At 43.4% G+C, this 13,689-nt stretch overlaps 3 protein-coding genes across 3 annotated transcripts; 1 reads left to right on the top strand and 2 right to left on the bottom strand.

Moving 5' to 3' along the window:
* Nucleotides 1–95: 95 nt before the first annotated feature.
* Nucleotides 96–467, bottom strand: MONOS_18122 (uncharacterized protein; the record flags this gene model as incomplete). The annotated part of the gene is made up of 1 exon (XM_067871110.1): nucleotides 96–467. One exon carries the CDS (start codon nucleotides 465–467, stop codon nucleotides 96–98), a length of 372 nt encoding a protein of 123 aa, XP_067721427.1.
* Nucleotides 468–1,349: 882 nt separating this feature from the next.
* Nucleotides 1,350–2,147, bottom strand: MONOS_18121 (uncharacterized protein; the record flags this gene model as incomplete). Its single annotated transcript, XM_067871109.1, has 1 exon — nucleotides 1,350–2,147. The coding sequence occupies one exon, from the start codon at nucleotides 2,145–2,147 to the stop codon at nucleotides 1,350–1,352; it is 798 nt and encodes a 265-aa protein (XP_067721426.1).
* Nucleotides 2,148–2,286: 139 nt separating this feature from the next.
* On the top strand, nucleotides 2,287–12,017 carry MONOS_18120 (uncharacterized protein; the record flags this gene model as incomplete). The annotated part of the gene is made up of 5 exons (XM_067871108.1): nucleotides 2,287–2,465; nucleotides 2,516–2,938; nucleotides 3,093–6,666; nucleotides 6,858–9,345; nucleotides 9,934–12,017. 5 exons carry the CDS (start codon nucleotides 2,287–2,289, stop codon nucleotides 12,015–12,017), a joined length of 8,748 nt encoding a protein of 2,915 aa, XP_067721425.1.
* Nucleotides 12,018–13,689: the final 1,672 nt, after the last annotated feature.

Here is a 13,689-nt window from a genome sequence, read left to right as displayed (position 1 = left end):
GTCAGCTTCGCAAAAATCTCGTTTTGTCCTCAAGGCAAACACAGTCTGTTTTCTTTTGCAAACAGCGTTGCTTCTATAATGTACTGTCTCATGATTCATCGTGTGGTGGAAGCTCCTCCATGCTTCTTTCTTCGGGACACACACGCATTTCTCGCAAATGTCAGCACAATTCCAGGAAATGCAATGACGATTGTTTCTCCTCTGGTGAGTGCACTGGCATTGCCTGCCTCTGCTTCGTGCTCCTCGTTGGAACTCTCAGCTTCCACCTTCTCTTCGCTCCGCCTCGCATCTGCACCATTTTTGTCGGCTCCATTTGTCTCTTCTGTCTGTGTGCTGTCTTCTGCATTTACCAATATTTCTTCAAACAGCCAGCTGCACAAGAGCGCATGCTCCGCTTGCACACAGACATCGTTTGTCCAGTCTTGCACTTTTTCGGGAGTCGATGATGTGTTTGATGGAGGAATCATCCAATCTGTCAATGCCCCTTCCCATTCCACATTCTCTCACAACAACACCCTTTCGAGGTGCATTCGCACTTCCAACACAAACTACACAAATCAGAAGCAAATGGATCAAATCACCCTCGAACCAGGAGAGCATTTCTTTTCCGATTGCGAATGGCACAATACATTTTCTGAGGTTGATGGAGGGGCAGTTAGTTTGTTTGATAGTGTTGAATCTTCATTAACAATTTCCCTTTGTTTGTTCGACAATTGTACTTCAAATTCCCGAGGGGGTGCGTTGTTTGATAACAACACTGCATGTTTGAAAGTGAATTTATCAATTTTTAGTAATTGCACTGGAGGTTTGGGTGGGGCAATGTACTTTGGAGCTATTTTGAATCATTTGTATTTATCGTTCAACAATTTTTCAAATTGCTTATCTATTGAAGGAATTGGCGGAGGGATCAGCTGGAGATATGCAAGTGAAAACTTGAAATTAGAAAATGAGGAAGAATCAAGTGGCTCAATGATATATAACATTATTATTTCGAATTGTACTTCAAAATCCACCATTGGGGGTGGTCTATCTATTTATGAGCCGATCTTTGAAGTGCCTGAACTTAGAGAATGCGGTTTTCTCAATTGTTCTTCTTGGAGAGATGGTGGCGGTTTGTATTTCAATGTGCACGAGTTGACACTCGAAAATGCAACACTCCTGTTTTATTGTCTTTTTGTCAACAACACATCCCCAAACGGTGACGATGTCTATTTCGTGGATTATCATTCCCGCCTCCAGCAGAATCCAACACATGGATGCGCATCGCTCACAAAGTCTTCGACAAGGCTCGTCATATATAATGACCAGTTGCACACACACCCTGAATGGCTCGATGATGCAAAGAGGGTTTATGCCGACGGAGCCAAAGGGAACGACAAATCTGCCAGCTGCGGGGTGTCTGAAGGCAATCCGTGCAGAACCGTCACACATGCGTTTACCATGCTGCTCCGCTGCGAATCATCTTCAATAATCCTGATGAGCTCAGTTTTTGACAGCGAGCCCGATACCATCGATGTCGGGGCAAGCAGCATGCTTGTCAATGGAGTTGAGCGAGAAAATACAGTGCTCAGCTCTGCCCCTCTTCCAAGCTTGCACCCACTATTCGCTGTTTCCACTGGGTCGCTCACAGCTTCCAATTTCACAGTTGTGCATGATCCATCAAAAAGCGATTCGATTCTCTTTTCCTTGAACTCCACAGGGATGATCGCACTCGACTCTGTAAGTGTGAAGCGATCTGCAAGCAGTTCTTCTGCACTTTTTTCTGCTCCCCTGCTTTGCTGCAAAAGTGGAGGCACAGCAACAATTTCGAACACTGATATGGCTGGCTTTTCATTTTCCGCTTGCTCTGCAATATCCTCTGACCATTCGAATCTCACTTGTGTGAACTGCTCTCTCTCAAATATGAAGTCCGAGCAAGACAGCGGTGCGGGAATAAAGGCCTCTGTCAGTTCGCCGAACACATTTGCATCAAAGAACACAACGTTTGTCGGGTGTGCATGCTCGATGGGCAGCGGCGGAGGCATCGCCATCTTCGAGCAAGGTGGGGGCAAAATTCGAATCGAGGGCACAGCAGGCTGCACCACTTTTTCAGCATGCACTGTTCCAAAAAGCGACACATCCAAAGGAAAGGGCGGAGGGATCTTCATCCACACAAAAGAACGTGTCTGCGATGCGTGCCTGTCCAGAATATCGTTTGCTGGCTGTGATGGCTGGAAAGGGAAATGCGTGTTTTATGATGCAGCCGAGCTCAGTGCGGTGGTGAAGAGCACAACACTTGACTTCGATATGGACGGAATGAATGACGACGATCTTATGGGGTTTGAGGCTGGCTTCCAGACACAGCCCGTTCCATTGAAAGCTTATTTGCTCCAGCTGGACGGATATGGATGTGTGGGAGGCACAAACAGCAGAGATTTCAAAGGATGCGGAGCATCTGCATATCCTGCGAAACAATCAGCTGGACTGTAGAATTAAAATTCTCATCCAAAAAGCGGGCAATCCAACTCCATGACAGCTTTCGATGGACAGAGCACATCGCCATGGATCAGAGAGAATGGGATGTCAGATGCAAAGAAAAAGGCGGAACAATTCATGTCGACCTCTCACAAAACCAAAAGGCCACAAACATGATTGAATCAAAGAACCTGGTAAGCTTGTCCAACATGGACTTTTTGGCTGCCTCTCCAATCGGAGGCACCATCGAATGCTTGATATTGTGTGCAGACAGTATTCTGACAATCACTGATTGCTCGCTGAAAACAGAAAGTGGAAGCATAGGCACGCCCTTTGCAAAGGTTGCAAAAGGAAAATTGTATCTGGTATCGTTCAAAATAGCGTCAGAGAGCATCGACGCCTCTCACGTTATCGTTGTCTCTGGAGATAACTCAAAAGCATTTGTGCAATCCTCAGAGTTCAAAGGGCTGAGCAGCACTGGAAAGTTTGGGCTTTTCGATGTTTGCATGAGGGGAACAGTCGAAATGGAGAACAGCACAATAACTTCATGCAAAATGAAAAACTCGGCGATGGTTGGAGACGAGGAAGGGAAGCATTCTGATCGCATCAAATGTAACATTTTCTGCAATCGAGCGCAGAGAAGGAGACGGCAGCTGCATCCATTGTTCGTGCCTTGGCAGACAAGCCAGTGCTTCAACATTCAAAAAATGTCTGTTTGAGAATTGTGCAGTCAAGGAAGCCGGGAGCGGAGGAGGCGCACTGAAATGCTGCTTGGACACCGGGGCAACCCTGCTCATCGATGAATGCCAATTCGGAAATTGCTCTGCTCCGAGCACCGATACGGTCGGGCATGGCGGGGGCATCTTTGTAGACTTGCACGCAGCGGATATTGCTTTCAAGATATCCTCACCGTTGTTCATGGCCTCTGCGCCAAACAGCGCATATTACGGGGCTGACGTGTTCATCCAATCACCGAATTTGACCACAAGCATTACAAAATTAACCATTCCCTTTGCACACAGCACAAGCACAGGAAATGCCGATTCTCTGCGAGGATTCGACGGAGAAGACAAAACAAATGCAATCCCACTCATCTATTTCATTTCCGATGTTGGCAGCATTGTCCATGCAGATTCATCAAATGGACTGGATGTTGCTCCATGCGGATTCACAGACTATCCGTGCCAGACGCTGAGCCACTCATTGACAAAGCAGATGGCAAAGGCAAAAAATATCGGCCTTTCCGATTCATTCGAGCTGTGTGAAGAATTGGCACTTTCCGATCAACACGGAATTCACATCAGCGGTGTCAATTCATGTTCCTTGTTTGTTGTTGTCGAGGCAAATTCTTCACAGCCTGGAGTGATAACAATGAGCGATAATTGCCCAACTGCCATGATGGAATTTATCAGGTTCAGGCTGCCAAGCAAGCTCCAAGCGCATTCTTCTTTTGCCTGCCAAAACTCGCAAGGCGAGCTGGTGCTTCAAGATTCCATTTTCGAGACTCTGGACGAAGCGCCACCGCTTTCTTATAATCTAATCTCAGCATTGTCTGGAAGCATCACCATCAGCACAGTAACAGCTGCAAACATTCCTCTGTTGGATGCCTCGTTTCTTGTTGCAGCAGGCTTCGCTTCTGTGCTTCTGGATTCCACATCGCTGGCAGGAGTGACAACCACCTCGCAGCACGGGCTGATATTTCTTTCATCGCAGAATGCCTCTCTTCTCATCGAAGACTCCAATCTGTTGTCACAACACGCCAGCCAAGATTTCTCTTTTATTTTCTCCGACAACGCAAATGCAATCGGCATTTCAAACACATCAATGAAGGGATTTGCAAAAAATATGAAAAATGGCTCAGCCATATGTTGCACAGTTCATGACCAGCAATCGCTAAGGATTATTGGCAGCACGTTTGAGTCATGCAGTGCTGAAGGAGGATATGGAGGAGGGATATATGTGCAGGAGCACAAGGGAGGAAAAGTGACAATAGGCAACACAACCGATTCACCCACGATGTTTGCCAAATGCACATCCACAGAAATTGATTCCAGCGGAGGACTGGGCAGTGGAATATATTTGCACATGACTGATAGCTCAGCAGGAGTTGCAATGAGCAGCATTTCGTTTGTTGAATGTGATGCGGCAAGAGGCGGAAGTTGCGTATTTGTGGAGGCAATCAATTTGTCCTCTGCAATTACCAGCGAGCTTCTTGGTTTCGAGTTCGAGAAAAGCAACAATTCATCTTTCAGCGAGTTGGCCGGCTTTGAAGGAGGCAATACAACATTTGTCATACCACTGGTACTGTTTCTCAGAAACTTCTCATCGCCAGCATTCGTCAGCAACAGCGGCATCGACTACAGGATGTGTGGTTACAAAGACTATTCGTGCAACTCCATAAGCTATGCTGGAGCAGCAAGATATGGCAGCGCAAAAGGCAAGGTGAGACTGGCAATAGACTTCGAATTTGCAGATCACATTGCATTTGTGCGTCAAGAGATGGAAATCGATGCTGAGGATAATTCAGCAGAATTGCTCGTTCGAAGCGACGGTCTTGGAGAAGGAAGCGGCTTAATCGAGGTCAGCGTTGATGTTTCGTTCACAGGAATATCGTTCAACATTCCTTTGGACTTCTCTGTGAACCGCGATTGCTTATTGTTGGGCAGTGGATCTGTGTTGAGCGTGGCTGATTGCACAGCAAAAGCGATCGGCTCAGGGGTGTCGTACTCGATTGCTTGCTGCACCAGTGGAAAATTAGTGCTGAGCAATTTCACAATTCTGAGTGTCGAATTTGCGATGGCAGCTGCCATCAAAGTCAGCGGCAGAGAAGCAAAAGGTGAGTTCGTTTGTCTGAGCATCTACGGGGCAAAAACGGGGGGAATCTCTGGACTGATTGTCGCTGATAATGGAGGGGCGATCGGGCTTAAGGGATCGTTGATAAACTGCACAACAACAATTTTCATGAATCATTCGATGATATTTCTGGGCGAGACATCATCGTCGCTGACGGCAACGAATTCATCATTCATTGGTGCAACAAGAAGGAACGGAAACGGCGGCGCCATCTCAGGAACCATCTGCAACGAAGCTGTGTGCGCTGTGAGCGAGTGCAATTTTTCATCAAACGCATGCATTGACAGCCATTCAAGAGGAGGAAGCATAATTGTGAGTGTGAAGAAAGGAGGAAAATTTTTGTTCGATTCAAACGAGGTGATGAACAGCAAAGTGGATGCAGAAAATGGCTTCGGCGGAGGGCTGCACTTGAGCTTTGAAGATCTGGAAGTGAATTACTCGATGATTGCCATTTCGTTCTCAGGAAATCAGGCACACTTGGGCTCTGATGTTTTTTTGATCTGTCCTTCGCCTCGAATAATGATCGACAAAAACAAATGGGCAGGCTCCGCGCAGCCAGGAGATGATTATCTCAAAACAATGTGGGTCATCAACGACGAAAGCGACCCCACAATAAGTGTTAGCATGTTGAAATACTTGTTTGTGTCGAACGATGAAATAGTGTTTGTCGACAGAGAAGAAAGCAGCAACACCGCTGGATGCGGAAACAGCAACAATCCTTGCCAAGAATTGGCGTTTGGCTTTTCTCAAATGAGCAGCGCAAAAACAACACTGAGCATATTGAAGTCGGCCGACTTGAGCCAGCCAGTCCATTGTGAAGGCGAGCCTTTGACTATCTGCGGAGTTGAAGAGGTCAACTCTGTCCTGAAGGTGATGAATCACGGCTGCGTAACATTGCTCAAAGGCTCGCAGGCAGCATATCTGTCTGTTTCTTCCCTGAACATAACGCTTCAGACAACCGCAGAGCAATGTCCGCATGATGCATTTATTGAAGCAGCTGTTGGAAAAGTGTATTTTGTCTCGTGTATCTTTGGCGATCCGGAAGGCATTGAAAAGCGCTGCTGCGTGTGGATAGCGAAAGGGAATGGATGCTCAATTAGTTTTGGCAATGTTCTTGTCGCAAAACTACTGTTTCAGTCGAGTTGTGGATTGGCATTCATTCGCAGCGGCTCGCTTTCAATAGACAAATCTTCTGTCGACACAGTATCAACCCCAAGCGATAGCCTGGTTGTCTGCATTAACGAAGCAGACTCAATAATAAATAGCACAAATGTGACAGCATGCAAGACCAGTCAGGGCTCATTTTATAAGGTCGCAGGCTCAGGAAGCAATGTAGTCTCTGGACATTGCATGCTGAGTGTATGTACATCTGCAAATGGCAACGGAGGGGCTGTCGGCTGTGAGTTAAGTGAAAATGGCCAATTCACGATTAATGGGGCTGAAATAGCATGTTGTGCAGTGAATAAAGACAGTGGAAGGGGCGGAGGAATATTCATGCGTTTGAACGATCCACATGGAACCTTTTGCTTGAGGCGATTGACTTCAATCAGAACAATGGCTATGAGGGGCGCGACATGTTCGTTGGCTGCAAAAGCCTAAATCAGAGCATTGATCCTTCAAATATCAAAGTTCCGTTTTACAACAGCGAAAGCATCGAAATTGTAGACATTAAAGGAAAAGACAGGACACACTTTTCGGATTCTGTGGATCTTGCTATGTTTTTGTATCAAAGGCAGGCAAGCAGAGTCTACGTTTCTAAATCAGGATACGACATGATCGGATGCGGAGCTGAAGAATATCCTTGCTTTTCATTCAAAAGAGGATCCATGAACATCAATGAGCTGTCTTTCGAAAAGGAGCTCTTGATTGATGCCGAGACATATATTCAAGAGCCTGTTGATGTGTCGTCTTTTTTGATATCTTCTTCGGCAAGTTCAAAAGCAAATATTTCGCTCAGGCCTGAAATTATCGGAAATACCAGAAATGCAGTTCTTGAAGCTACACAGCAACTGACTGCAACATTTATTTCGTTCCATTTCCCTTCGTCATTTTCATCAAATGTCGACTGCCTGATATTTGCATCAGATATCAGATTCAGAATCATCAATAGTTCCTTCGTCCAAAGTGGTGCAGATCCACTCTCGTTTGCGTTAATTCGGGCAGCTGGAGGGTCTGTCGAAATGAATTCCTGCAATGTTTCGGCGATAACTGCAAGATTTGCTCCGTTTGTCATATCGAGTAAGCTCGATCTTGTAGATGCGCAATTCTCGCAAATAAAAGCACCAGAATCCCTCAGAGGCGGGGCTTTTGACGTTTGCCTCGCAGAAGACTACACTGTTTCGTTGAAGACCAGTAACCTTTCGTTTTGCGAATGCTCTAGAAATGAGGGGAAAGGAGGCTTTTTGTATCTGGACTGCACTATGTCTACTGCTTCTCAGCCTCTAAAAATCGATACAATTACTGCCAGCAGTAATATAGCACACATTGGCAAAAACATTTATCTGGAAAGCAAAAATTTAAATGAGAGTGTGACGCTGGCTTCTTTTGCATTCGATTATTACGAAATCATGAATGACGCAAATGCTTTTGCTGGGCACGATCCTATTATTGGAGACGCAGATCTCTTCATGTTTGTTGTTGAGTACAAAAGCTCGAAAATATATGTGGCATATGCAGGCTTTGATGTGAGGAGATGCGGGAGTGAATTCGAGCCATGCAGAACGGCTTGGGCCGGAATACAACATTTAACTGAAGAAAGCCAATCTCCCCAATTGCTCATCACCAAGAAAACCACAATCCAAGATGCTCACGACGTGAGCGGTTTTATTTTAGAAGGATATTCATCAACATCCGAAGCAGAAAATCACACGTTGCTTTTTTCTAAAAAAGATCAAGGAGAGTCTGATCCATTTCTTCTCAATTCAAGATATTTGACGATCAAGAATTTGCTTGTGTCTGTTTCTTCGGGTTTCGAGAACAGCAAAGGCGGAGTGATTGTGAATGAAAACGGGACTGTTGAAGCTTTTCAGAGTGGCTTTTCTTCAGAGGCAACAATCGGAACCGAAAGTCATTGTTCGTTTCTGCTGATGCAGCAAGGGTTCCTTCGCGTGTCGCAATTTGTTGTATCGTCGTGTAACGTTGGAAAGAATATTTTTGCTGTTTCAAACAATAGTGAATGCACTTTTAACGAAATGGCAATATCGAATGTGAACATAACTGAAGCGTGTATATGTCTGGCTAATTCTTCATCAATGGCAAGTATCAACAAGGCTGTTGGCTGTGTAATAACTATGGGGAATTCGTCTTTTGCTGGTGTTTCCAGAAGCGATAACGACTCGTGTATTATGGAATCCGCATCTGAAGGAGGAATTGTTCAGATCAGAAATTGTTCGTTCAGAGAATGCAGGTCCAGAGATAGCGAAAGAGGCGGAGTGGCGTTTTTAAACCTGGGCGAATATTCGTCATTCGCATTTTTGTCATCATCAATAATTCAAAGCTTTTGCAGTGAAGAATACGGGAAAGGAGGAGGGACTTATCTTTTGTTTGGAGGAGTTGGGGATCTAAACTTTCTTTTCCAAAACTCAACGTTTAGCGGAAATTCCGCTTTTATTGGACGAGACGTTTTTATAGAATGTTTTAGTCTTTCTTCGCAGATCAATGAAAGCCAGTTCAGGATGGATCTTCGGGAAAGTGAGTATCACAGATCAAATGCCATTTACGGAATAGACAAGACAGACCATGCCTCAACGCCTTTTGATTTAATGGAACTTATTACAATGTTCCAGAACGATCGTATTGTTGTGTCGTCAAATTTTGAAGCAGGTGGAGAGAATAGCAAACAATGCGGAAAAATAAATTTTCCTTGCTTGTCAATCGATTATGGCCTGAAGCATGTAACATATGATTTATTAACTCAAGTGCTAATAGACATCTCATCGTCTCTTGAAGCAGAAATTACACTCGATGGAATAAGTGTTATGTCTCTTTCAAAGAATATTTGCGATGTGACGGTTAATCTCATAAACAGAGGCGAATCAAGTTATGTCATCACAACAAATTTGCAAAGTTCCGTTTCTGACATAAGATTTCTGCTATCCTCCTCTTTGCTCAACTTTTGTTTCTCTTTCATTTTTGTGGAGAACGGTTTTTTGGATATCGATAATTGTGCCCTTGCTCCAGCATCGAGTGATTTTGGGGGTCAAAGAATTGCTTCTGATAAGCAATTGTTAGGCGCTCATATAATTGTGGTTGAAAATGGCATGTTGCATGTCAATCACTTGGAGATTAATAGTTTTTCTTGTTCAAAATCAATGATCGTACTTGGGAAATCCGAAAACAACTCAATTTTAACAGGATTGTGCGTAAATGATATTGACATTTCCGATGCAAGCGTTATTGACATTTATCAAAGGAATTCTGAAGACAAAAAAAATACTTTGATCGGAAACGTAACTCTTTCAGCATCATTATTCAAAAATATAGTTTCTTCAGCTTCGAGTGACAGCTGTATTATTTCGTGTTCAGATATTCCTCAATTATATGCACAGAATAGCACAATATGTAATTGTTCAATGCCAGATGGAGGACGCATCATGAAATGTGAAAAATGTCAACACTTTTATTTAGGTTCCTGTTTGATTGATGGTGGATATGAACGGAACAAAACCAATGATAATGAACACAATGAAAACTATATATGCTACTGGAATGCGTCGCTTGCGAGTATTGTAAATTGTTCGGCAGAAATCAAGGATTCCACTTTTGCAAACTCAATCAAAGGTGGAGTGGCAATTTTTGGAGGAAATGTTTCTATAATTGAAGGAAAATTCGAAGATAACGATCCGCAAATATTTAGATATCCTTCGATTCGCCGTAATATTTTTTGCTCTGGAAATGGGGTGTTGAATATTGAAAGTCTAAAGGGAGGAGATGGGCTTCTTCCTAATTCTTCGCTATGGATTCTTAATGATGGATGCGAACTTTTAGGAGTGCCATCTGAGCGTCTGTCTCCGTTTTTCATTCCGACTTTGGAAAAAGTGGAAAGTGAACGCAGCGCAGAAGAAATCAGTTTTACAATGAAAGGAACGCTCCTTCTTCCTTGCAACTTATCTTTCCAGCTTATCGCAACCATTGATGAGACAGACTCTATTGCGACGTATCAATTTTGTGATGACGGATTTGTTTCAGAAGAAGAAGTGCACAGCGCAATAGACATATCGGAAATTCCATTTATTCCTGAGACAGCAGAAGTATCTATTCGAATTCTTTTTGGGAGTCGCGAAATTCCAAAGCAAACTGATGCGTTTATCTTGAAAAACAGAAGTGAATCTCAACCAATAGAAAATGGGAATCTTTCCAAAAGTGAAAATGAGCAAAAATCATCCTGGACATTGATTGTAATTGTTATGGCAGTTGTTCTTTTGCTTGTTCTGATTATACTTGTGATATTCATTGTTCGATGGAGGAAGGCCAAAAACAGGACAGAAGAACTGGAAGAGATTGTGAATGACAATATAAAAAAGGATCCGAAGGCGTTCGAGATGGTTACGATGGAGATGTCGCCAGAGGAACAATGGAAAAGGGACGAAAGGGAGGCTGAGAAGAAGAATGAAGAGAAGATCAAGAGGAGGGTGTATGACACAAATATGGAACATTCAGAGTCATCAGAGCATCTTCTCTCCGAGAGTGGTTCAACTGAATACATTCTGGGAAGAGACTCAGACAAGATCCCAGAATGGATGCTGGAGAAGGTTGATGAGAAAGAGGAAGAGTCCAGAAAGAGAACGCCATCGCCTTCCATTTCATCCACTTCAACAACTGATTCAGATTCCACTTTTGTTCGAGGGGAGGATCTATGCCCAACCACCTCGTCCATGTCGAATCTGGTGGATGCAATGGCATGCTCGTCTCCACACGAGAAGCTGATTGTAGATCTGAGGGATTCGTTGTTCATGCTGCTTCATGGGCTGAATAAGACAAAAGAGATGCCGATTGGCACTCTGCAGGAGAGAGAGCAGACAGCTGCCCAAATCCTGTTCTGGGTGGCCAATCTCGCTCTTCACTCGTTTGATGAAATGGAAAATGAATTATCTTCTCTTGCCGATCTGAGTCCGCACATTGTGCTGTTCTCCGAACACATGGTTATTTGCATTGTCATGCATTCAGACTTCTCTTCGGATGATTCAGACTTATCATCCATTTCATCTTCCACCATCATCACATCATCATCTGATATTTCAGTGATGAGTGAGAGATTTACAGACTCGCCTCCCCCTTCATCGGCTTTTGAGGATGAGAATGATTTCAAAAAGGAGTGCATGAGGTGGAAGGCGCCAGAACTGTTGATCAACAAGAAGATGGGAGCGACAAAAGAATCTGTCTCATTCTCGATAGGGATGATGCTGTGGGAGTGCTTGTCTCTTCAGATCCCATTTGGAGAATATGAAGCAGAAACAGCTGGGCAGAAGATAAAAGATGGGCAAAGGCCGAACGAGACACTAATAAATGGCACATCTTTTGAAGCTACAGTAAAGCGCGGATTAAGTCAAAAGGCAGAAGAAAGACCGACTTTGATACAGTTGAAACGTGAGTTTATCCAGCATTTTCCAGCAGGAGCCACAGTACTGACAATGTCTGATGCAATAGATATAAATGAAAGCAGAACGGCAGAACAGAGTGCCACCATGCAGAACGATGATCATTCTTTTTAAATCAAAAATTAAATTTAATAAGATCTATGTTTATTTTATGTAATTAATGTATTTACAAGTTTTAATAAAATTGCATTTTTTTTGTTCTAAATAATTAATTCTTCTTCAAAAAAGTGCTTTTTAACAAATTGTTATAATTGTGGCTTCTTTAGCATTTCATATTTTAATAAAAAACTCCAATGCAATCGAAAGTTATGTTGAAAAATTAGCAATTCATTAAGAAAGAAAACAGACATTCAAATTCTTCTCTTCATATTGAGAGATGTCACTTAATGGGACATGTTACTAGAGGAGTGATCAAAAATGTTCATCACTCCTCAACCATATGCAGCTTCTGGAATTGAGCTTTCTACTGACCAAGCAGTGCTTGGTGGTGGGCCAATAATATCCTCTTTCAATATGATTTCACCATCCTCCACTTTTCCCTCAATTTTTTCTCGACCTTCACAGTTTGGATACCGAGACAACTTGTTGATAACTTACGAAGAGGCAACAGGATATATTGGAGGAGACAAGACTGGAATTGAAACAAATTCAAAGAGCTGCAGTTTACAGTAAATTGACAAGAAAAACAGACGATTATCACAGAGCAACCCATCGAGTGGAGTTTTCAAGAAGTCTCAGCGGAAGGCAGTTTTTTCGGTGGTGGCCCCGGACGACAGGAAGTCAGTACCGCTTCAGAAGCTCCCAGAGAAGAGCAGGGGAGACTTGGAAGAAGGGTGCTTCAAGACATTCCGATGGAGGCAGGAAATATTTGTGGAGACAAGAGAGGATTGGAGGCAGGACAGCGTAGTTTTTGGAGGAATGGGATAAGATCAAAGGAGGAAACCTTGTAAAACAGGAAGCGCACGCTACATGGACAAACATAAAAGCAAAGGAAGCACTGAGGAAGAAATCACTGTTGGACGGAGCAACGCACATGAGCATGGAACAGCGATTGGTATTCAGAAACGTGTTTAAAGAACAACTGTAGACAAACATCGTCAGCACAATACCTCCATTACAGATCATTTTTCGGAACAAAATCTCTCTCATCAGGAAGTTGTCAGGCTCCTGGCGCCAAATCCTGGATTGCCGTCATCTGAATGCTTCAATGAAAAAGTCGCATTTCAAATGCGAAAGCGAACGGACGGTTAAGCGTTAGATGAAAAAAAGTGACTTTGCGATAACATTGGATCTTTCACTGGCGTATTACTTAATACCAGTATCCGAAGACCTGAAGCCGTTTCTTCATTTTCGGTTCGAAGAACAAGACTTTGTTTTCGAAGGAATGCAATTTGGCTTTACAGATTCACCTTGTTTTTTCTGGAAGATAATGAGGAAAGTGACAGCTGCAATAAAGGCAAGATGTGAAGTCAGAGTAGTTTCTTGCTTTGACGATCTTATTCTGTTGCACAAAGACTGCAGCTTACTGAAAAAAATTTCGGAAGAAGTTATTCTGTTTTTAAAAAGTTTAGGATTGCTCATCAACAAAGAGAAATGTCAGCTGAAACCAACACAGAAGTTTGTGTTCTTGGTGGTTTTTTGAACACAGATAAATAAACAGTTCAATTGAGCGAAAAAAGGCGTTCTTCTCTTCAAGAGCTGCTGAGGCATTGAGAGAAATTATTCATAAGAGCTAAACAGATTTATGTGATAGACTGAGCTTCAGCGATGGGGAAGCTAAACGCAG

This window comes from Monocercomonoides exilis, assembly GCF_001643675.1.
Source record: "Monocercomonoides exilis strain PA203 chromosome Unknown scaffold47-789622, whole genome shotgun sequence".
Classification (NCBI taxonomy): Eukaryota; Preaxostyla; order Oxymonadida; family Polymastigidae; genus Monocercomonoides; species Monocercomonoides exilis.
Note: the sequence above shows the minus strand (reverse complement) of the source record. Positions and strands in the feature narration are given on the sequence as shown.